Genomic DNA, 23,916 nt, shown 5'->3' on the forward strand with positions numbered 1-23,916 from the left:
GGGAAAGCGAACTCACACTCCTCATCAAGAGTCCAGGTTAACTTAAATACAGAACCCTGATCCGGTCTGGAGCCCCAGCGCCTCTCCGGGTGCGTGAAAACTTGCCCTTGGTTTAGGCGGGTCGTTTGAAGAACTCAGAACTCCGACCACCAACAGGCTGTCGGGACGCGTCCCTGGCCAGGAACTGCCCTCTCCGGCGGGCAGCTCCTGCTGATGCTGTCCAGGCATCGCCCAGGGGAAAGGTTGCAGAGCGGTCGGAAGGCGCGGGAGGAGTCTGGCGGTGATTGATGGGGAAGGGACGCATGAATAAAAGTACTTGTCTAGGGACAGCAAGGACCCCGACCGAGCGAGCTGTGGAGGCTACTTGGTCTGGCATTCCCTCCGCGTTTCGTCAGAGCCAGACCCGCCCGCGGCTGAAGGGAGGCGTGCTCGCCCCCGGAGCGGAGGCGAGCTGCGAGCAGAGCTTCCAGGGAAGGAGGTCACCGCTGGTCGCTCTGCGCCTGGTGCTCCCGATTCGAGAGGTAAACACTCTGCCTTGGTGTGGAATTAAATCAGTGATTGAACCTTATCCTGGGGCTTCAGCTTGGGTTAGTAGTTGGGGATATATATATATAGATAGATAATCTAATTTTTTAAAAAGATGTATAGAATACAATGAATTGTATTGTTGGAGTAAAGGAGGTTGGAAGAGGAGAGCATATGAGAGTCAAAAGTCACTTTGAGGGGCAGACGCTTGCGAGTTAATGCTGCTACTCCCGCAAGCCCGACGAGTGAAGTGTCTGAGTCAGTCGGTGCACTCCGGGGGGCGCGGGGGCACTCCGGGCGCAGGCAGCTGGGAAGTAGCGGCTTTCACTCGCCCGGGGGAGTCCTGTGGTTCAGACACCGGGAATCCGCGTTCCCTGGGGAGCGAAATGCAGATTGGCGTCTGCGCTTGGCCTCTAAGTGCCTTGATTCCCCAGTTCCCACGCGTCTGTAGCCAGAACGTACGTGCTTCCTCGGGGCACACCAGGGAGCTCAGAGCTCTGCCTCGGACACCCATCCTTCTCGCCCTGGCACACCCCTTCCAGAATGCCCCGCGCCACTGCGAGTCACTTATCCCTCGGGGGAACGCCAGGGAGGAAAAAACAAAAAACACAGGGATAACTGGAGCGGGAAGGACAATCGACCGGCGCAGGAGGGTCACGCGCACCAGCTCAACACCGGCGCGCAAACTTGAGTTACATTTGCGCGCGGGTAGTGGCCGAGCGGCTGCGCTCTGCGGGAGCGGAGCAGGGGCGTGGCTGGGGTAGCTGACCCAAGCGTCCTGTCTTTCTCCAGACTCAAAACTGCAGACTCAAAGCTGCAGAGCAGCCACCGGACGCCCACTGGAGCAGGCAGCAACATGCAGCTTCTGCTAAGCTGGGGCAGACGCGCCCTGGTGGCGTTGATCCTCGCCTGCGGCGTGGCGGGGGTCCAAGGAGAAGAGCCAGGATTCCCGCCAGCCGGGGCTACTCTGCCACTTCTGGGGCACGGAGAGATAACGACGCCCCCCACTGAGGTTTCCTGGCCGAGGGGTTCCAACTCCAGCGCGCCGTGGTCCTCTGCATCTCCGCAGATGCATAAAGCAGGGAGAACACCTGGAGCCCCTCGACGCGCCTTCTCCCCTCCCCCCTGCGAAAAATCCTTTGAGATCAAGGAGACTTTCAAGTATATCAACACGGTGGTGTCCTGTCTAGTGTTTGTGCTAGGCATCATCGGCAACTCCACACTGCTGAGAATCATTTACAAGAACAAGTGCATGCGAAACGGCCCTAATATCTTGATAGCCAGCTTGGCTCTGGGAGACCTGCTGCACATCATCATTGACATCCCCATCACTGTCTACAAGGTAAAGGGTTAATATCTTTGGGAGGGTGCCTAGTTAAGAGGAGGGAGATGGGACAGCCTTTGGGGGACACTTACTCAAGAAGATCCATCGCCTCCTAAAGTTAGTATCACTGGAAATAAATTCCTTACTGATCTTCAGTAAACTTAGGCTAAGTTTAGATCAAGTGTAGTCCCCAGCCCAGCAAGATCAGCATCACTTAGGAACTTGTTAGAAATGACATTTTAGGGCCGCACCTCCAGCCTGCTGATTCGGAAACTCTGGGATGGAGTGCAGTAGTCTGTATTTTAACAAGCCCTTTGTGTGATGATGATGAACTGTAAAGCTTGAGAACCACTGGTCCTTAAGTATTTATATTTAGTCCCTAAGCGCAGCTCACTGGGTCCATTCTCTCTGCAAAGGTATGGTCCGTGGATTGGCAGGACTGATATTACCAGAGAGCCTGTTAGAACTGCAAGTGCAGGTCAGACTTGGAAAAGCAGAATCTGTGTCTTAAGTTACTTAGGTGATTCATATGCACATTAACCTTGGGAAGCACTTTTGTAGAGGGACCTGAAAGTAGAGGGGCTGGAATGGGTTTGGGGGGAACAAATGGGTTAGAAAAGACACAAACTAGTGAGTACACTAACACAGTTCACCTGCTGTGAATGACTGTATTGTACCGACTCTTTATCACATGTCTACAGGGGGCCAAGCACTGAAATGGACTTTTGACAACCCACAAGTAGGTATTTCTCCATTTTTACAGATGACTGATAAGATGCTCAAGGTCTCATAGTTAGTAAGAGATGGAGGTGGGAAATAGACCCAAATCTATCAGGTCCAGAGTACAAGTTGTACCTCCCCTCCCCCCTCCCACCCATTACCCTGTAAACAAACCAAAGGGGGGTGGGGGGCTTTCCATATGAGGTCTTTAAGGCTTTCAGTAGCTAACATTACTGTGATTACTATGGGCACCAGAGGAAACAGGCAGGGAGAGCTAGAACAGGACATACACCCCTACATTATTTGACTCCAGGTTGCTTTGGAACTCTAGACACATCCCAACATCTCTGGGTCTCAATTCCCTGGAACCTACAATGAGGCTGTTAGAGCCCACTTACTGGGGTTTTGTAGTGCTAAGAAGACTAGCCTAAGTGAAAGATCAGGAAGATTCTAAAGACCCATGCAAGTATGTGAAACTCTCCTTACTCATCACGATCAGCAATAGAAAGCCATAAAGAAGAACAGGACCAAAGTAAAGGAATGGGAAGGTGCTTTGGAAATTTTCCTGAAGGTAGTCCAGGGCTCAGTACAAGGGAAAAATATGGCATGGAGGGCTAGAAAAGCATGGGGAGGGAAGTTCGGTCTTTGTTGAGCCATAAGCCATAAGCCATGCCTTTAAGTCCTAATCCAAATAGCCATTCTTTAAGAGAATTTTAGCAATTTCTGAAGTTTAGAAATAGGATTCAGATTAAGATCCAGGCTCTAGAAGGAAACACTCCCACAAATGGGGGATAAATAGAAGAAATCCTAAAATCCTGCATGGCAACCCATTCTTCTGAAGTCTGAGTGTTTCCTGGGAGAAGCACCATCTGAAATGGTTCCCTTAAATGCAGTGACAGTTCTATTAAAGCCAGAGGTGACACACTTACTTCGTCTGGGAGTCCCACAGGCCAAGTCTTAGCATTCCAATTTGGCAAAGGGTTCCAATTCAATTCACCAAAGTTAACTTGAGAAACTGTAGAGTACAAGGTGTTGAGAAATAAGAAGTGTTAAACGAGAGCCTTCTGAAAAGGGAGATAGCAGTCTAGGTTTGCTAGGCTTGCAGAGAATCCTGTGAAGGGTCTCTCTGGGGAAATCTCAGAAAACCCCACATGTCCAGCTCAGTCTCTGAGTCAGAGACCTTCCTAAGTCAGCCAGCAGCTCAAGTGCTATGTGGAAGATGGAGTTGAGGACATTTTCTTGTAGATGTGTTGCTTCTAGGCCGGATGAAATAAGCTTTTCCAGGACGATCTTACTTTGTCTGTCTGGTCAAATGATTATGCTCGATCAACCAGAGGATATCTGACTCCCAAGGGGGCACACAGCTTTTACTTTCATTTCAATTTTCTTTATGATTTCCCTAGTAAATTACATCATTTTGCCTGAAACCATTCAGTCCGTTAAAGCTGTGTTTTTACTTCTGAAGTAAACAGACTAATGAGTCATTCCAAATCTGGCCATCTAGTCATTTATGTTGGTCATAAACAAATCCGTCACAAAGAACAAGGTCCCATTGCCATGTTTGCCAACATGGAATCCTATGTGGGAGCCTTTGGTTTATTTTTATGGTGTTCATAAATATGTGTCACTTGAAGCATAATATAATAATAATGGATGCCAACTATTATGCACAGGTTCTCGGTTTATTTCACGAAATCACTGCAAGAAACCCTCTGGAGGATATATTGTTGTCATTCCTGTTTTATGGGAAAACTACCTGCTGGAGAGGTGAAGAAGTAACTTGCCCAGTGTCATACCACTGGATAGTGATGAAACTGGAGCTCAAATGCATCCATCTGGTCCTAGAAACTGTGGTCTTCCCTGACCCTCTGCACTAAGTGAGCTCAGACACAGCATGCCCTTCTCCCGCAGGAGTATTGAGCACCCTGGTGGGATTATATGATACGCTAACACACAATAGGATACTTGGCATATGTTTTCAGTTCTCATCTGAGTCATTTGAAGATTTCTCTTTTTTTAAGATTTTATGTATTTATTTGAGAGAGAGCACTAGTAGAGAGAGGGGCAGTGGTAGAGGAGCAGAGAAGCAGAGAGAAGCAGACTCCAATTAGGCAGAAAGCCCAATGCAGGACTCTATCCCAGGACCCAGGGATCATCACCTGAGCTGAAGGCAGATGCCTAAGCAACTGAGCTACCTTGGTGCCACCGCCCCCCATTTGAAGATTTCTATCTCTTGAAATCCTCTTCAAATGTTCTTTAGTATATAAAATGGATAATATCATTGTTTTTCTGGAGGCTCTATTTACCAAAAACCCAATTCAGACTAGATAAAAGCTATTTATGCCCCTAAATAACTGTGAAAACATTTAAGTAAGTTTTTAAAAATGCATTTAGAATTTCAGCATGCTAAAGTATGATACTTAGCACAAAGTAACTTAAGTGAAATCAGTGAGTTCTAATTTTGTTTTTGTGGGGTATTACAATTCTCTTTCAGAATTCAGTTCACTGTATATATTATATAAAATATATAATTAATATGGCATATTAATTTTATATATCTATATATAAAACATAAGCAAATTTTCATTCTTATTCATACACACACACACACACACGCAACCAACATTCACAAAATTCTGGGGTGTTTATAGAACCCACCCAACCCATCTGTTGGCACACCCAAGGGACCATAAACGTCAATGTGAATCTATCACATTAATCTAAGGTTCAGTAAATGCAGTGCTCAAAAAAGTTGGCAAACCCCAAACTATCATAGTCATTGCTGCTGCTGTAGAATGAGAGACAACTTCCCAGGGAGGGGCTGCTGTGAGATGCTGACAAACCTTAGGCTATAGATCTCTTCTTCCTTGACTCCTTCAAGGGACTGGGTCTCTGGAAACTTCCAGGTAGAGTCAATCTTCTTATCAGGTATCTTGCGTCAGAGAGGAACTCCTCTGACTAAGGCCAGAGAGGTGTTGGAGGACACCCAGCAGAGAGAAGCTGTTGAAGTGCCTCACATATTTACCTAAATATGCTGAAAAGAAGAGCCTGGTTTACCCTTCTCAGCAGTATATGCTAGGCTCTAACATGCACGTTCTATCAGGCTATCCAGGTGAAAATGAAAACTGCAGTCATCCAAAGAGGATATTCAAAGGTCTCTACGTCTATTTCTATATGTATATATGTGAACATATAAGTACATATATAAATGGATAGGTGAATATCATTTGGCACAGTGCCTGACATTAGGTTCGCAAAGAATAAATGTTATGTGTGTATGTGTGTATGAATAAGAATATAAATTTGGGGGTTTTTTCCCAGCTTTTGCCATTATAAACATAACTACAAATAATATATTTATACAAATGGCTTTGCATACATGTGTGACCATATCTGAAGGGTAAATTTCTAAACTAGAACTCCTGAATCAAAGGATGTGTGCATTTGTGATTGTGATAGCTCTCTCTACATTTGTGCCCTAGGGGCATGATAGTCATCTTAGTCTGAATCACTATTTTATGTAACATCTCCACACAGATATACATGTATTAATGCCCATCTCTAATATATACATGGGTCGCCATACCGGCATGTACATGGTCTATATCTATACCTGAACCAAAAGCCAGGATTTGTAAATATCTGATGTGAGGATGAATCTCTTCTTATTCACAAATTGTGCCCTTCCTGCGTAGACTGCAATGAATACGGTAACCTAAATGTCTGCTACTGATGAGAACCTAACTAACTAAGTTGTAGTAATCCTGATGTCAAAGTTGCCAAAGCTGTGCGAAAAGCAAAAGAGCTGGGCATACTTCCAGATGCTATGAAGGTTTTATGTTGTGGTTGGTTGGTTGGTTGGTTGGTTGGTTGATTGGTTTGGTTTGGTTTGATTTAGCAGTGATATTTAACAAATCTTGATGGCAAGTTGAAGCTAAAATTTATTTAACTTTTAACTTCTCAAGCAATTAAAAATTCTTGAGCAAATAATGAGTTTTTAACTTATCTCTGGATTTTACTTAACACTTTCAATCTGTGTTATATTGTCATGGATAACTAAGTTAATACAGTTAATTCTCAAGTCGAACTTCCTTTATGTGTAAGCAAACTGCATTTGCAAACAAATTGGCTTGTGAACTGTAAAGACAGTAACGGACAGGAACATTTGTTTGATAAAGATCCACATTTAATTGTGTCCAGTGATGGGAGAGCCATTGGATGGCTTTGCTATTAAGATTTTCTAGGCGGGGCACCTGCGTGGCTCTGTCGTTAAGCATCTGCCCTTGGCTCTGGTCATGATCCCAGGGTCCTGAGATCAAGCCCCGCATCGGGTTCCCTTCTCAGGGGCAAGCCTGCTTCTCCCTCTCCCACTCCCCCTGCTGGTGTTCCTTCTCTCACTGTTTTTCTCTCTGTGGTCAAATACATAAAAATCTTAAAAAAAAAAAAAAAAAAAGATTTTATAGGCTCTATTAGAGGCAAAAAGCCTGCCTTCATACTTCTGAGAGGCAAAATTGTTGATCTTTAATGTTTAACTAGTTAAAGTAGGATACACCTCACATTTAAACCCTGGCGTATAAAAACGTGGAATTGCTTCACTGAATGCACAAATGAGTTTTGAGTGAAGTGACCTTGTCAGGTAATCAGACATTTCCTGCTTGCGACACTATCTTTCTGAAAAAGCTTACCTTTCTCACTTCTAGTCCTACACTACTTCCAGTGCTTAACAAGTTTGTGTATGTGATTACTCGTTTCATAGTTAGAAATCAAAGTCAATTGAACACCATCAAATTTAACTTTTGAAATTATAATTTTCTGGTCAGTAAATGGGGATTTATGCACATAGAACAATACATGAAGTAAAAGTATCACTGGATAGGGGAGTCTGATTTCCTCTAAGATAGTAACACCAATTAAGTTACTGAGATATTTTGCTGAAATTTTTGTAGAATTTAGAGATGTTCTAGTAGAAGTTCTTGAACCCAAATAGAACCTAGATACCTTGAGATTCGTTTACTTGATGTGGAAAAAATGTTAAGGAGCACCAATTCAACACATTTAAAGAATTAGCTTTCTAAAGGTACTAATAAAGAGTTAGACTATTAGCTCTGAATGGCCTAGAATCAACTAACAAATAAAACTAACACCCCAACATCCACCTAGCTTAGTGCCGTCAACAGTCAATACATGACAGATGCTTTTTTTTTTTTTATTTATTTACTTGACAGGCAGAGATCACAAGTAGGCAGAGAGGCAGACAGAGACAGAGAGGGGGAAGCAGGCTCCCTGCTGAGCAGAGAGCCCAATGCGGGGCTCGATCCCAGGACCCTGGGATCATGACCTGAGCCATAGGCAGAAGCTTTAACCCACTGAGCCACCCAGGCTCCCCAAGACAGATGCTTCTTGACAAAAGATGTTATACATAAATGTAAGGACAGGGGACTTTTCTTTCTTTCTTTCTTTCTTTTTTTAAGATTTTATTTATTCATCTGAGGCGAAGAGAGAGATCGCAAGTAAGAAGGCAGAGCGGAGGCAAGCAGAGCCGAGGCAGGGAGGGGGTGGTGGTGTTGAGCAGGCTCCCCACTGAGCAGGAAGCCTGATGCTGGGCTTGATCTCAGGACCCTGAGATTATGACCTAAGCTGAAGGTAGAGGCTTAATGGACTGAGTTCCCCAGGTGCCCCAGGACAGTGGGCTTTTCTAGCCATATTTTTTATAACTGCTTAGATGGAAAAAGGAGGAAATTTGCTCCTCATCCTTTATGAAGATATTAGTCATAATTAAATAATAGGTTAATAGCATAATTCAAATAACCCAGAAACTTGAGATTTCATATTCCCAATTCATGGTTCCATACGTGGACTCCTGTAACAAAATGATTGGCAAACTCTCGGCCTTGGGTGATCAAAGTTCCCTAGGTTAACCTTATGCTACTTCTTGCATTTGCCTTTGATCTGCCACTTGGTCACTCCATAAATCCAAGCCTCTTAAAATATCAGGGCAATGTTCCTTTCAGTATGGGAAGGCTTATCTATCAAAGGCTTTACATCTTTTCTTTGCTCACTTTAAATGAGTCGCTCAAGATTGAAGATATTTCCATAGCTATACAAGAGGATGACAGAGCCAAGACACTGTTGTTTCAAGGCCAGGGAGCCACGTTCTTCATTTCTCAAAGAAAAACCATATAAGGTTATCTCCGTGTGGCTAATATGCTATAGTTGATTATTTTTAGAGAAACATGCCAAATGCTAATAAGTGATTAAGTGTTTTAAAGGGTGTTGACAGATAAAGCCCAAGTTGAAATAAGATTCAAGATGTAATTTATGATGTGAAACATTCTCTTTCAGGACTTTGCAGAGTTAAGACGAGATGGGTTATGTTTGGGAAACAGCCGAGTGTGGTGTATTGGATATTGGATATACCTTAGCCAACAAGTCCTCTCTTCTTAGATTTCTGTTCTTCCCAGTGCTTTTATTTTAGGGATTGATTATTTCTCTTCTCCTATAGACCCTCTGGTGAAAATGTAAACGAAAAAAGAAAACAGCCAAAGTGTGGTGGTAAGAGAGAAGGAGGGTCATGCTTGAGTCAGAAATGTATTAGCAAAGTGGACTGATGCATTTCTTGCCCCTTCTCTGACCCTAAGACTCTCGACCATACCCAGGCCTCCTGACTTGTGTCCTCTCTCTACTTCTTTCCTCGTTAACTCCATTGTAGGTTCCAGAAAGGAGGAAAACTATTCTCTGGATGTTTACATTGTACAAATCTTCCCCCCGTCCACACTCAGTATTTCCAAATTATTTTAAAGAGCTTTTAGATTCCATAGTAATCAAGTCTTCGCATCGTATCTTACCAGTGTTCCCTAAGATAATCTCTGGATAGAATACAGTTTAAGACATGAAATGATTTAATAAAGTTTGTGCAAACTTCGCAAACTTCACAAAGTTTGCAAATCTCTTTCTAAGCCACGAGACCATGGAGTTGTAATTCTTGCTTCTTCAGGTGTCCTAGGGATCCTAGAAGATAGAGTTCAGATAAGTAACTCTGTTAATAAGCTAGGTTTAGGAAAGAGCATTTCTTAATGCTCTTTGTTGAATTCTTCAGAATGTGTAATGTGTCTGAGCTTTTAGGCACAAACTATGGATATGTTAAGTTCAGATAAGAGGAGAGTAGCCATCTATATATTGACCTGTCACAGACTTGGAAATAGATTTCACTGTAACACTTGTAGGAAAATATATTTAAAGTGAACTTAAATTTCTCCTAAGATATTTATTTATTTATTTATTTTTTCTGTCTCTTTGCTTCTCCTGGAGATTTTGTTTCGAGAAACTTAATTCATCTTCATGGACTCATCATTCTATTTCGGCAAGCCATAGGAATGTTTCCAGAATGGGGAAAACCCTGTTTTGTTGGTGGGCATGCAAAATTCCCAGAGACAGAGCCTCCGACTTTCGCAATGCCAGGAGGTACTGCTCACATTGTGGTCTGTTTAAGTGTCATCCCTGAAGGATAAGCCAGCATTATTTCTGACCCACATATTTCTAATCCACATGACTTAATTTTTAGTGTATAGAGCATTTTAATGAGTGCAGGATGGAATTTGTAATTGATATTTGTCCCTAAGGGCACAGGGACACTATACGTCAAAAAATATTTTCTACGTATTTGACCATCAGCTTACTTTAATTTCTGTCACTATGTGTGATTTTAAAAAGAAATGGAAATCCTTGAATGAGGCTGTTCTGTCTTTAAAAAGCCAGTTCAAATCCAGAAAAACTCTTACCAGCTCTACAAAACAGAGAAAGAAAATGAAGAATACACCCTTTCCCAAAGTTGTGAAACACGACCGCTCCATTCTTTTACCTCTTTTGACTCTTGTTGTAAAAACATTTCTGTACTCCAGCCATTTGAAGGCAATGTTCACAGCTTATCACAGCAATCTGGCCAAGTAACCCTGGTGTTTGCTCATACGCTGCTCACCCAGCCTCTGAAATAATCATCTCCTACAGCATCTCCACGCTTACGTCACTCACCTCCATCAAATTTACGACTAACGCTCCTTGTAGGATCCCATGAGACAGTGAGAAACGGTAGGTTCTGTTTTATGCCATTCATTTCCCTGGCAGCTTTGAGGAAGAGAGGACGGAAAGGAGTTTTTGCTTTTCACATTTTCTAGCCTGCTTGGAAGGCAGAACTCTGAAAAGAGAAGAGCCACCCATCATCCTCAACCCCTTAATGACCCTGGCTTCATGTGTCAAGAATACCTGATCTGGAAGGAGGAAGGAAGGGCAGGGATTGGACGATACAAAAATATAAATGCATAGCCCTCTCTGTTCTCTGAAGAATTTGTTTCAGGGGCGCCTGGGTGGCTCAGTGGGTTAAAGCCTCTGCCTTCAGCTCAGGTCATGATCCCAGGGTCCTGGGATGGAGCCCCCCATCGCAGGGAGCCTGCTTCCTCCTCTCTCTCTGCCTGCCTCTCTCTGCCTACTTGTGATCTCTGTCTGTCAAATAAATAAATAAATAAATAGAATTGGTTTCAAATATGAGAACTGAAAGTTCATGACAAAAATGTTAATCACAAGGTTTCTGTCTTACGATCACATTCATTCTTTTCATCTTTCCACAAGCTCGTTCACTGCTAATCAACAAGCTTTTAATGAGTCGCCACTGTGTGCCAGGCACTATGCTGGACATTATAAATGTTACAGAATATCTAAAACAAGTAAACAGTTAAAACTCAGTATATCCTCTTAAGCAAAAAAAAAAAAAAAAAAAGAGAGAGAGAGAGAGAGAGAGAGAAAGAGAAGATAAGAAAATAGTATATACATGGTTAATGAGGCAATTGAACATTTATTAGTGTGAGATGGTTAACTTTCAAATTTCCTGACTTTATGGGGCTTGATTCCTTCAGGTATTAACAGTGGTATGTATTAACAGGGTTTTGTTTTTTTTTTATCCATTTGATTTCTCAAGAATGTAATTTTTAATTAAAAAGAGAAATGAAAAATGTAAATCCCTCAGTTGGAGACTTTGTAGGACTCACTTAAAAATACTTATAAAGAAAATGTATTTATTTCCTGTTCATGCTGTTTACCCTTTTAGAAATTAAGAAAAAAACTCCATAATATAAAAATAATGTATTTGGATGCCATGGACTTTTTCCTTTCTTAAACCGCTATTGCAACATAAAGTTATAAAGTCATGGTCATCTTTGAGTAAAACCTTATAATCAGTATGATCATATCTTTTTTCAATCTAGTGTTGATTCATTTATTTGTTTTTATTCATATAAAAGAAATGTTCTAGGGGAGCTATATAAGCCGTAGGGGAAAGGGATCAGCACAAGCATGGACTCTCATTTGTCAAATGGACACCACTTTGCTCTAGGACCTAACGGTAAAAAAATCTCTTTGTTGGATGAGCCATCACAATGTGAAAACTAGTAACAGTTAATGGGAGTATTTTCTAACTGGCTCACATTTAATAAATAGTAGGTAACATGTATTCAAGTTTACTTTTAAGCAGAATCTAAAAATTTAACTCATGTCACAGGGACCTAGAAACAATACAGAACTCTAACATTGACTTTGCAATTAAGGAGACTTGTTTGATTGCATGCTTGATTTGTGTTCAGTATTCAGATCTTGCCCTTAGGTTTTGTCATTGAGCGGGGTAAAGTCTCAAGAAAAAACGAAACATAAGGAATAAGAGGTTGTTATTGCTGGATTTAGAGTCAGAATTGCTTCCTCTTGCAATAAAAGGAACCAATTTCCCCTACAAAGAGGAAAGCTGTATTGTTGGGCTTCACATTAGGTAATGGATGTTGATTTTTGTCAAAAAATAGCAAAATAATTAATTTCCAGTTATAAAAATCTCTAAGAACATTCTTTTTTTTTTTTTTTTTAATTTCATTTATTTATTTATTTGTCAGAGAGAGAAAGAGAGTATGCAGAAGCAGGCAGAGTGCCAGGCAGAGGCAGAGAAAGAAACAGGCTCCTTGCTGAGCAAGGAGCCCAATGTGGGACTCAATCCCAGGACGCTGGGATCATGTCCTGAGCCAAAGCAGCGGCTTAACCGACTGAGCCACCCAGGTGTCCCCTCTAAGAACATTCTTTCACCACATGTAAAGATGGCGTCTTGGTGGAGAGTGATTTTTGATTTTAAACTTAAGTAGCTTTCCCTCACCTTCCTTCAGGGTTTTGTTTACCTCTGAACAAAAAGTTGATGTCTTTGCATTTTAAATAAGCTCCCAGCACTAAATTGTCCAAGACTTATTGGAAGCCTTTAAGACTAAGATGAGCATCAGTAGTGGGCCTGGTTTCTGTGACTGGGTGTCTGGCCTCTCAGTGTCTCCAGAAGGCCTTCTGATGGGAGAGAGGCAGGGGTTACAAAGTCACCCTTCTCATGATGAAATAATAGAAGTGACATCTGGCGCTTTGCCACTCATCTTTTGTGGCTCTCAGGAGCTACAAAAAGTAATGAAAAGCTGAAAGCGGATGAAGGTTAATACTCCCTAGTTTACAGTTCCTTTCTTTTTGGAGGGGTAGATTAGAAAATTGTAGTCCCTCAGTTATGATTAGATTTCTGACTATCGCTGTGCTGAACTTGAAGAGAATGGTTACAATTTTCAGTTTGTGTATCCCTGTGTCCTATGATGACTTGGGTCAGAGGTTGGGCTGCAGGCTTCCCAGTGGTATGAAGAGCAATCACCCAATTTCTAGGCTGAGCCAAAACCAACAGTAACCTCAAAACAGGGCCTAGATTCAGTACAGAGCCCATTTCCATTGGCTAGACTTTTTCCCTTCAGTGGCCTGGACACTCATTCATCTTGATTCGTTTGATGGTTGTACCTATGGGAGACTAATATTTGCATATCTGCATATAGTTTAAGAAAATAGGATATTTGAAAATTTCCCAAGTTTTAGATATTATATGAATAAAATAGCTAAGGGAGGGCACCTGGGTGGCTCAGCCTGTTAAGCACCTGCCTTTGGCTCAAGTCATAATCCAGCGTCCTGGGATCAGGCCAAATCCCCATGCTGGGCTCCCTGCACAGTGGGGAGCCTGCTTCCCCCTCTCCCTTTGCTGCTCCCCCTGCTTATGCTCTGTGTGTGTGTGTTAAATAAATAAACAAAATCTTTAAAATATTGTTTTTAAATTCAAAAAATAAAAATATCTTAAAAATTAAAATAAGTAAAATAATGAGGTAATTAGGAGAAATTTACTTCTGCATCTAGATATTTTACCATTATCTGACACACAGCTATGGGTTTACAAATACTCAAATTGATTTGATTCTAAACCATCGTTTTTCTGTGGTCAGTTTCGGCAAAACCCTATATAGACTCTAGAATCAGACCATGTGGGTTCTAATGTGGATCTGTTACTTATGTGAGTAATAAACCAAGTAAACCAAGGCCAGCTGTATTACTTGTCTAATGAGGAAAAGCAAATAACCACAAAACTTAGTGGTTTGAAACAATAGACATTTATTATCTCACACTTTGTGTGTGGGTCTTGAATTCAGGAACCAGAGTGAATGGTTCTGACTCAGAGTCCCTCTCCCATGAGAGTGCAGTCGAGATATTTCTCAAGGGTTACAGTTTTCTGAAGATTGGCCTAAAGCTGGAGGATACTCTCATTCCTACATTGGTGAGTCATTTTCAGGAGACCCCAGTTCCACACCTTGGCTGTCTGTCCATAAAGGGGCTTTAGTGTCCTCCTGATATGGCAGCTGGTCTCCCCAAGAATGAGTGATTCACCAGACGGCAAGGAGCAAGCCACAGGCCTTTTGTGAACTAGTCTCAGATATCACACGTCATCCCTTTTGCCACATTCTGATCATTAAAAGCAGGTGATTAAAGCCAACCCACATCTCCAAGGGAAGGGAAATGAGCCTTCACCTTTTGACAGGAGGAGTAGTGAAGAATTTGTGGACATACTGACAACCAACATAACATAGTAATAAACTTCTAAGTGCCTCAGTTTTCTTATCTATGAAATGCACATCAGTAGTACTATCTCATAGGATTTCTTTGCAGATTTCAGGGATATGATAGGTGTAAAGTGCTAAGAATAATGCCTAACCCATTATAAGTGCCATATAAGCATTAGGTTTGTTTTATTTATTTATCTTTTTCCCAGTCTATCTAAGGACAACCAGAATTAGTAGAAAGAATATCATCTACGGATGCCTGAGTGGCTCAGTTGGATAAGCCACTGCCTTCGGCTCAGGTCATGATCCCGGGGTCCTGGAATCAAGTGTCTCATCAGCCTCCCTGCTCAGCGGGGAGTTTGCTTCTCCTTCTGCCTTCTCTGCCTGCTGCTGCCCCTATCTCTCTCTGACAAATAAATAAATTTTTTAAAAGTCTTGAAAAAAAAAAAGAAAGAATATTGTCTGGATAATTTATAACAAACTAGTCTGATAGAGTCCCTGGAACTGTTTAGAACCTTTTTATTCTTAGGTTTCCAAGTTCTTTTAAAGTATCTGGAGTTCATAGGTGGCTCAGACCTGAAGTTGCCTGAGTCTTCCCCCAATTCAGTAAATGTCTCCATCATTCATATGGCAAACCTCTTAAAGTTTCCTGACTCCACATACCCACCCCATACTAAGTCCTGCAGGCTCAATCTTTCATCTACAACGTATTCTGTTCAGCCCCAGGTCACCACAGGCTCCAGCTTACCACAAGCTCGTATCAAAGCTTCCTTTCTTGACCCCACATTCTATTCCACATTGAGCAGCTACAGAGATCATTTTAAAAACATAAATAAGAGTGTGCCATTTCCCTGTTGAAAAACTTGCAATGTATTTCTTTGAAAAATTATTCCAACTCCTTTCTCTACCATTTCATCTCCTAGACACTTGGCCTGGATCACTCCACTATAGCCTTGATAGCCTTCTTCCTGTCCTTTCAGCTCACTAGGCTTCTTTACTCATTTTTACCCCAGGACCTTTGCACTTGCTCTTTCCTCTATCCAGAATGTTCTTTGCATGGCTTACTGTCTTATTTTAGTCTTGTCCCTTACTCGCACATTGCCTTTTCAGAAAGACCTTGTTGAGAATCATATCAAAAAATTACTCCAAATCCCACCATACTCTCTTCATAGGACAATACCTGGGTGACAACATATAAAATATTTGTGTTTCTTTTAATCTACCTCCCTCACTAGATTATAAACTTTATGAGAGTAGGAAGTTTGCCTTGTTCATTGATATGCACCCTATACTCAGAATGGGGTCTGGCACATATTGAATGAATGAATGAATGAGCAGAATTCTGAGTTAACTGATTAATCCAGAAGTCACAAGTGGATACTAGTTGGGCCACAGATACATTTTTGTTAATACAGTGTTACATGACAGTGATTTTTTTTAAAGATTTTATTTATTTATTTGATACAGACCACAAGTAGGCAGAGAGGCAGGCAGAGAGAGAGGGAGAAGCAAGCTCCCCACTGAGCAGAGAGCCCAATGCAGGGCTCAATCCGAGGACCCTGGGATCATGACCTGATCCAAAGGCAGAGGTTTTAACCCACTGAGCCACCCAGGTGCCCCTATGACAGTGTTTTTTAAAAATGTGAGTTAATTGACAACTTTTATAATTATGAGGTTTTATATAAACAACTTTTTTGACTAAATTCAAGAGGATTTTTTTGTTTTGGTTTGGTTTTAGTTTGTTTTTTTTTTTTTAATTTCTTGGCAAAAATTGCATCTTGCTTTTTAGCAACTTCTCCTTTTAGATGTGATTTGCCCCACACCCCGCCACTCTCTATCGCTGACTGACACCACTAACCTTCCTACACCTGGCTCCCTCTTCCTTTCCTGCTTGGCCATATAGATTTCCAGGACCCTAGATTAAGCATATCCGTGTAAATTTGCCAACATCTGTCCTCAATGACAGTGTAACTTTTCATATCTAATTTAGAAAAGAAATGGGTCTCGTGTTGGAGCTCCAAGATATATTTATACTCGACTCATTTTAGCCTTTGGTGCCATAAGTATAATAATCACCCAACTCGACACACTCCACAAAGAACCCTCTCACTAGTGAAAGGACGGAAAGACCCATTGTGTTTCAAAATAATTTTCACTTTGGGAAGATTATTCTTTAAAACATTTTTTTTAAAAAAACAGCAGTTTGAAAAACTTTCCTTTATTTTCAAAACCTCATGACCACTCAATCCAGATGTTTACCTAAAGTGATTCATTAACCAGTGTGAGGCACCACCCAGTTGTATTAGGAAACAAAATAACTGTGTTTAACAATAGACGATTGCAGAAACATATGTGTAATAGCAAGAACTCTTGTCTTTTGCTCCTTGTAGAGCTCGTGCTTCTGTATTTGGGGGGCTTGAATATTAAGCATCTGCTACATGGCAGGAAGTGTATTAGGTGGTTGCATAGACCTTATTCTGTCTTATACTGTAGGGATGCTGGAGTGCAAAAATAAAACAAAACAAACAAGTAAATGTTATAATCCATGCAATAATTGTTGATAGGTGCTATAGATAAAAAGAAAAGTGGAGTAGGGCAAGAGAGATGGGTACCGGACACTTTGCCGACCTAACAAGGTGGCTACCGTAGGTCATGTTGAAAATACTAGCCTTGAGCAAAATCTGAGGAAGGCAGGGGAGTTCACGGAGTAGATCTGTGGGGAAAGAGCCTTTCAGAATAGGGAGATACTGAGAGTAAAGCCCTAAGACAGGAGTGTGTCTGGGGCGTTCATGGAGCAGTGAGTAACTATTACTGCTGAGCTACTGGGCGGTCAAGTTGACTACAGTAAATAGTAAGTATACAGATGCCCGCACTGTTCTCTGTAGAAGTGGTCTAATCTCCCCAGCTGAGGAATGTTTATCATCTCTTTTTAACATTTATAGTCTCTATTTTGGTTTGGCCATGACCTAAGCATGTGAGACTCCATGGCAGTATAAGAGATGTTTGCAGGGCAGCAGGGTCTGTCTTCTAAGGGGAACTTACAAGACTGACCCCGGTTGGCCCCATGGTCGAGATCCTGACCCTAAGCTACTGTGTATGCATAACAAATTCTCATGAACTGGCTGCGTTTTCATTATTCCCAACCACTGTCCTGATCCATATATCGAACACTGGTGCTTTTCAAAGGAGTAGTCCATGAGTAAAGCAGTAAGAGCTGGAATTGCTTATCTTACTCCCACATGCTAATTACGGTCCAGTAAGTAATGCGGTTCAGAGGGCACTGTGTGAGTATCTCCCTCACGGACCTTCATGTCTTCTCATGCAGCTGCTGGCGGAGGACTGGCCCTTCGGAGTTGAGATGTGTAAGCTGGTGCCTTTCATACAGAAGGCCTCCGTGGGCATCACTGTGTTGAGTCTGTGTGCCCTAAGTATTGACAGGTAAGAGTGGATATTTAAGCCAGCTATATCCTGAACACGAGCTCAGGATACAAGTGATTGCTTTGTTACTTAGAAAATAAACTATGGGGCGCCTGGGTGGCTCAGTGGGTTATGCCGCTGCCTTCCGCTCAGGTCATGATCTCAGGGTCCTGGGATCGAGTCCCGCATCGGGCTCTCTGCTCAGTGGGGAGCCTGCTTCCTCCTCTCTCTCTCTGCCTGCCTCTCTGCCTACTTGTGATCTCCCTCTGTCAAATAAATAAATAAAATCTTTAAAAAAAAAAAAAGAAAGAAAAAGAAAATAAACTATGTAATTCAATGAAACAGGCTCTGCCAACTTGACAGATAATTCTATTTTGTGCTTCAGATATCGAGCCGTTGCCTCTTGGAGTCGAATTAAAGGAATCGGGGTTCCAAAATGGACAGCAGTAGAAATTGTTTTAATTTGGGTGGTCTCTGTGGTTCTGGCTGTCCCTGAAGCCATGGCTTTTGATATTATAACCTTCGACTACAGAGGACGTTACCTGCGAACCTGCTTGCTTCTTCCTACTCAGAAAACAGCCTTCATGCAGGTGAATTTTGCCTTTTCCTTTCCTTTCTGTTCTGGCCTTATAAATATTTAGCTACTTTCCCCCAACCCTCCCTTCTTGGGAAGCTATTGATTCATGACTGTCCTTGGCATAAATTAAGAGCGTAAGCCCCAGGACTGTGGGGAGAATGGTGACTAATGACCCACGCTGCAGGAAGCTAGGTCACTACTTAGGCAAGAATCCCCTGGTGCCCAGGGATACAGATAAACCAAGTTCACCTGAGAGAATCGATCTGAATTTATAGCTTCTCTACTCAGCTTGCCCAGAAGGACTGACAACCACTGCATATTCTGCGTAAGACAGCACAGCGGTCATCAGAGGGAGTGGATGGTTCAGTGAACGATCGAGCAGAAGATGGCCTGATGTGGATGGATTCTGCACGGCAAGGCTGTCCTCTCTGAGAAGGGAGAGCTGCTGTTGCAAAGAATTTTTCATCTTGGCTATTTATTCAAGAATGTTTATTCACGAAATAGGGGGAAATGGTAATGCTGGTACTTGTCAGCACATCGTCATTTAAGTGCAAAAGGCTCTTCGCACCATAATGGGTCAGGAGAAGTTAATGCACTTGGTCCAGGTGTCACAAGGATTATTTTCTATTTTATCTATAAGAAGACCACATACAAGTTTAAGGATTACATATATCATGGTAATGAAAAGAATTAAGTGAGACATTAATGGGAAATTGAGAATGAGATTGCTGACTTCTTGTTTTATCAGTTAAAAGGGAAAAGTACTGCACAGATGACATAAATTCTACTCCAACATGGATATATTTGGAGAAAGAGTTTAAAAACAAAGCAAAAAGAGCAGAAATAGAATAAAAGGCATGAGTCCTAAGCAGCTTTGATTTTCCAATTATAAATTAGATTTACACATTTCTTAGCAAAATGATTTGTACAGACCTTTCCACATCAATTTTTTTCCAGAAAACAAATTTGTTAAAAAGTGAAACCTCTTAAACATTAGGGCGTCTTTACATATTCAGATATGGTATTTTGCATGAATACATTACGGATATTTTGCTTATGTGAAGGCAAAAATATTTGGAATACCACATATTTTTAAATTTTACCCAACTGCTTAAATTTTTGTGCATAATTGCAGCACACTGCCTTAGAGAATTAAAATGCTCTTTAGGGAAAGTTTATTTCATTTAGTGTAAGTATTTAATTTTTTGTTCAGTAGATGTGGCCTCAAAGATTCTATACAGCCTCTATGAAATGGATCTACTTTAGAAGATAATTATTCCTTGATGAGTATGTTGTTTGTTTGTTTGTCTTTTTATTTAGCACTTGGCATATAGATTTTTTTTTACAGAGGAATGATAATCATGCAATTCTCTCTTTTTTTTTTTTTTTTTTTTTTGCCATAGTTTTACAAGACAGCTAAAGATTGGTGGCTGTTTAGTTTCTATTTCTGCTTGCCACTGGCCATCACTGCTTTTTTTTATACCCTGATGACCTGTGAAATGTTGAGAAAGAAGAGTGGCATGCAGATTGCTCTAAATGACCACTTAAAGCAGGTAAGAGAACAGAAATATGTGCTGACTCACGATTACAATGGTGCTTATGAATTAGAAAATTATTATAGCAATAAAAATTATTATATACTAAAGTGTATTTCCTTTTTCTTGCTTCTGGTATTTTTTGAATAGACAAAAGAATATCTTTTTTATTCTCTATCTAGAGATATTCTATTCTACCTAATCTAAAAGGATCTAGAAAGAGCCATTACTCTTTAAAGATGAATCTGAGGTCAATTTAGTTCTAATTCACAGTAACTATTCAACTTAAAACTCTGTGTTCAGGATTTTTACAAATACCACGGACTTTCTGTAAACAATATTAAAGGTTCTGTTTGGGAAGAGAGACCGCTGTGATTATCTGAACCATCTATTTAGTCTCTGGCTCTGGTTTTATTTCAGAGACGGGAAGTAGCCAAAACAGTCTTCTGCCTGGTCCTTGTCTTCGCCCTATGCTGGCTTCCCCTTCATCTCAGCAGGATTTTGAAGCTCACTCTTTATAACCCAAATGATCCTAATAGATGTGAGCTTTTGAGGTAAGAAACATAAAATAGACAAAGTTTTTGTAGGTAAATGCCATTCAGAAGTTTTTGGGTTTTGTTTTGTTTTGTTTTGTTTTGTTTCCCACTGATCCCTTTCATAGCAGAGAGAGTACCATTTTGCTAGTCTTTAGGGAGCAATTAAGATTCCCATTTTTGGTCTTCACCCCTGTTGTAGGGGAAAGAATCAAGGGGACTTGTGAGAACACTGGAAATGGAGAGGCAGAGCTGTCAATGTGATGAGTGGGTGCCACAATTGGAAATTCCACCTCAGAGTCTCCTTTGCACACTTTGTGAAGCCTTCTTAGCAGCTGGCCTCCACACTTCAAATGAGATTTTATTGTTTAAGAGAGAACTGGGCATGGGAGGAGGGGTTTGCTAGCAGAGAGAAAGAGAGGGAGAGAGACAGAGAGATAGAGGTCATCCTTAGCAAAGACCAGGGATAAAGCCAAAAATTAAGGATATGCATAACTTTTTCCTTCACAAAAACTCCAGAGTTTGCCAAGAATACATGCGTAAAGCAGCATATTATTCACAGACATATTTGGGTCGTGTTTTGCAGCTTTTTGTTGGTATTGGACTACATTGGCATCAACATGGCTTCCCTGAATTCCTGCATTAATCCTATAGCTCTGTATTTGGTGAGCAAAAGATTCAAAAACTGCTTTAAGGTAGGATTATTTCAAAATAAAAAGCTCTTTTTGGCCTAGCATCAAATATAGCCTTCCCAAACTATTCATACTTTTATCTAAAGAGATTTAGTAAATTGTTTTACAGTTTTCCCTTGCATTACATCACGAATGATTTTTTTTTTAAATGTGGGTTCTGCTCATAAATCACTCTATTTGATTTCCACCTATAAATCCTCCTCAGCTAGTCCCCACCACCTCAACCGATCAGTGGTACTCCTAGAAATGCTCAGAAAACTAGCAAAAAGTACATATAGTGATGTCTGACAGATATCATCTGATCAAATAAGAGCTAAACATGAATTAAATGCACAGTTCCCATTTTTGGGAGGTTTGGGACTGCACAGCATGGTTTGGATTTTAACTCATTTAGTTATAGTACTCATTTGGACGTGAGAATAGCAAGCCAAATGAAGACATTTAATTGAGGTTTTACCTCCTCTTTTCCACCTTGTTTGTATAGCAGAGATGTGCTACTTGACATGGAATATGTGTCATTATTCTTGATTTGGCCACTTGCGTTGTAACATTCATCCATCCATTCATTGACTCCTTTAAGAATCTAACATGAATGGGGCGCCTGGGTGGCTCAGTTGGTTAAGCGACTGCCTTCAGCTCAGGTCATGATCCGGAAGTACCGGGATCGAGTCCCACATCGGGCTCCCAGCTCTATGGGGAGTCTGCTTCTCCCTCTGACCTTCTCCCATCTCATGCTCTCTCTCACTCTTTCTCTCTCTCTCAAATAAATAAATAAAAAATCTTTAAAAAAAAAAAAAAAAAAAAAAAGAATCTAACATGAATGAAATAGTCCCCTTCCCTGATATGGACATGACCCATTTGTCCCTGGGAGTTCATTCCTGGAAAGAACTTGGCTTCCTTGTAAAACTAAGTCAGTCTCATAGACTCATGGATCTCAGAGCAAGAATATTCATCAAGATCAACTCCCTCATTTTATAGCACAGAAAACAGTGGACCTTCCGCTTTCTTAGACATACAGATTATCAGAAAGCAAACAGTACGAACAAAGTTTTGGATTTAAAAAAATCCAAGAAAAGAAATTGGACAAACAAAACTGAGACACTTGTATACGTTATAAGTTTATTGTGTGATAATGTTGAAAAGGCACATGACCATAACATGTGCCTAACACAAACCGGCAATACAATACTAAGTTCATTGACACGGGAAGATGTCAAAAGCAGGCTATGGACTAGCACATACCGCACAGTTATATTAAGATAAATTGTACACACACTTCTACAAACACACACATATATAGTCACGTGTATGGATGTGTGTAGTATTTCCATTTGCATAAAAAATGTCTTGAGTTATATATTTATCAGATATTATAAGAATTTTTCAAGTAATCAAGAGTAAGTATCAAGCCTTAAGTGGCTTTTCCCTTTAAATTTAATGAAAAGATGAGTTTTCCTGATAGACACTTTTTCTGTATTTTTTTTGTTTATTTTTAAGATTTTATTTATTTATTTGATAGAGAAAGATCACAAGTAGGCAAAGAGGCAGGCAGAGAGAGAGAGGAGGAAGCAGGCTCGCTGCTGAGCAGAGAGCCCGAGGTGGGACTCGATCCCAGGACCCCAAGACCATAACCCGAGCCAAAGGCAGAGGCTTTAACCCACTGAGCCACCCGGGGACCCTCTTCTGTATTTTCTGGTTTAAAAAATGATCATATATGACTTACGTAATCATATATTATTAAAGGGAAGAATAAGAGAGCATGGAAAGAAAGGGGCTGAGAGCTCCTGACCATGCCAAGAAAGTCAGAACCCCAGAAAGTAGGAGGAGTCAACCCAATGTCACTGGTGTCAACAAGTAACGAGTTCTTTTGCTTTGTGCAGTCGTGCTTGTGCTGCTGGTGCCAGTCATTTGAAGAAAAACAGTCCTTGGAGGAAAAGCAGTCCTGCTTGAAGTTCAAAGCTAATGATCACGGATATGACAACTTCCGTTCCAGTAATAAATACAGCTCATCTTAAAAAGAAGGCATATTCACTTAATGCCACATTCTCTCTTGTGGACAGAAGTCATTAAATCAAGGAGGTCTTTGCCAAAACAAAACAACCATGCGCTTGCACAAAACAATGTAAGAATGAAAGAGTGATTCTTCTCTTAACACTCACAGTGACACATGACATTCCATGAGCTGTTTACAGCAGGCGAAGAAAAGCAGGGAGAATTGGGAAAGCCTCATCATGAAAGCACTTAATTTTTTACAGTCAGCACCCAGAGTAGCTCTTGATAGCTTCCAGTATATTTTGCCCCACTTACCTTTAAGCTGAGCTCACTCTGCATTCCTATTAAAGAGGTTTATTTTTTAAATTAATGTGAATCTGATATAAAAGAAAATGGTGTTTTTTAAAATGGCATTTTTAAATAAAGTTTAAATGACTCAACTTGATTTTTTTTTTTTTAATCCTTCAAAAGAACTTTTTTATTCATGGTGTCACACCATTGGTTAGGTTATAAAATGTGAAAGCAGGTTAGCTGGTCTATTTTTCTGACATGAGAAACCTATTTGAAGGATCAGGAGGTAGTATCAGAAAGGGAGATTGAGGTTTTCAAAAATCATTAACCTTTCTACGTTCGGATAAGATCAAATGTCACCAAGGGAAAGAGAGAGGAGC

The 23,916-nt window shown here is 41.0% G+C and overlaps 1 protein-coding gene across 1 annotated transcript; it reads left to right on the top strand.

Annotated features, from left to right (window-relative positions):
* Nucleotides 1–367: 367 nt before the first annotated feature.
* EDNRB (endothelin receptor type B) lies at nt 368–23,685 on the top strand. The gene is made up of 8 exons (XM_059144224.1): nt 368–521; nt 1,318–1,867; nt 17,825–17,937; nt 18,302–18,506; nt 19,897–20,046; nt 20,449–20,582; nt 21,148–21,256; nt 23,134–23,685. The coding sequence occupies exons 2-8, from the start codon at nt 1,382–1,384 to the stop codon at nt 23,266–23,268; spliced, it is 1,332 nt and encodes a 443-aa protein (XP_059000207.1). The 5' UTR covers nt 368–521; nt 1,318–1,381; the 3' UTR covers nt 23,269–23,685.
* Nucleotides 23,686–23,916: the final 231 nt, after the last annotated feature.

Source organism: Mustela lutreola, chromosome 13 (genome assembly GCF_030435805.1).
Source record: "Mustela lutreola isolate mMusLut2 chromosome 13, mMusLut2.pri, whole genome shotgun sequence".
NCBI lineage: Eukaryota > Metazoa > Chordata > Mammalia > Carnivora > Mustelidae > Mustela > Mustela lutreola.

Bases quoted from the DNA above. Each gene is read 5' to 3' on its own strand.
- EDNRB (XM_059144224.1), top strand. From the start codon at position 1,382: ATGCAGCTTCTGCTAAGCTGGGGCAGACGCGCCCTGGTGGCGTTGATC. The intron at 20,047-20,448 runs GTAAGAGAACAG...GTTTTATTTCAG, and splicing joins TAAATGACCACTTAAAGCAG to AGACGGGAAGTAGCCAAAAC. The intron at 20,583-21,147 runs GTAAGAAACATA...CGTGTTTTGCAG, and splicing joins AATAGATGTGAGCTTTTGAG to CTTTTTGTTGGTATTGGACT.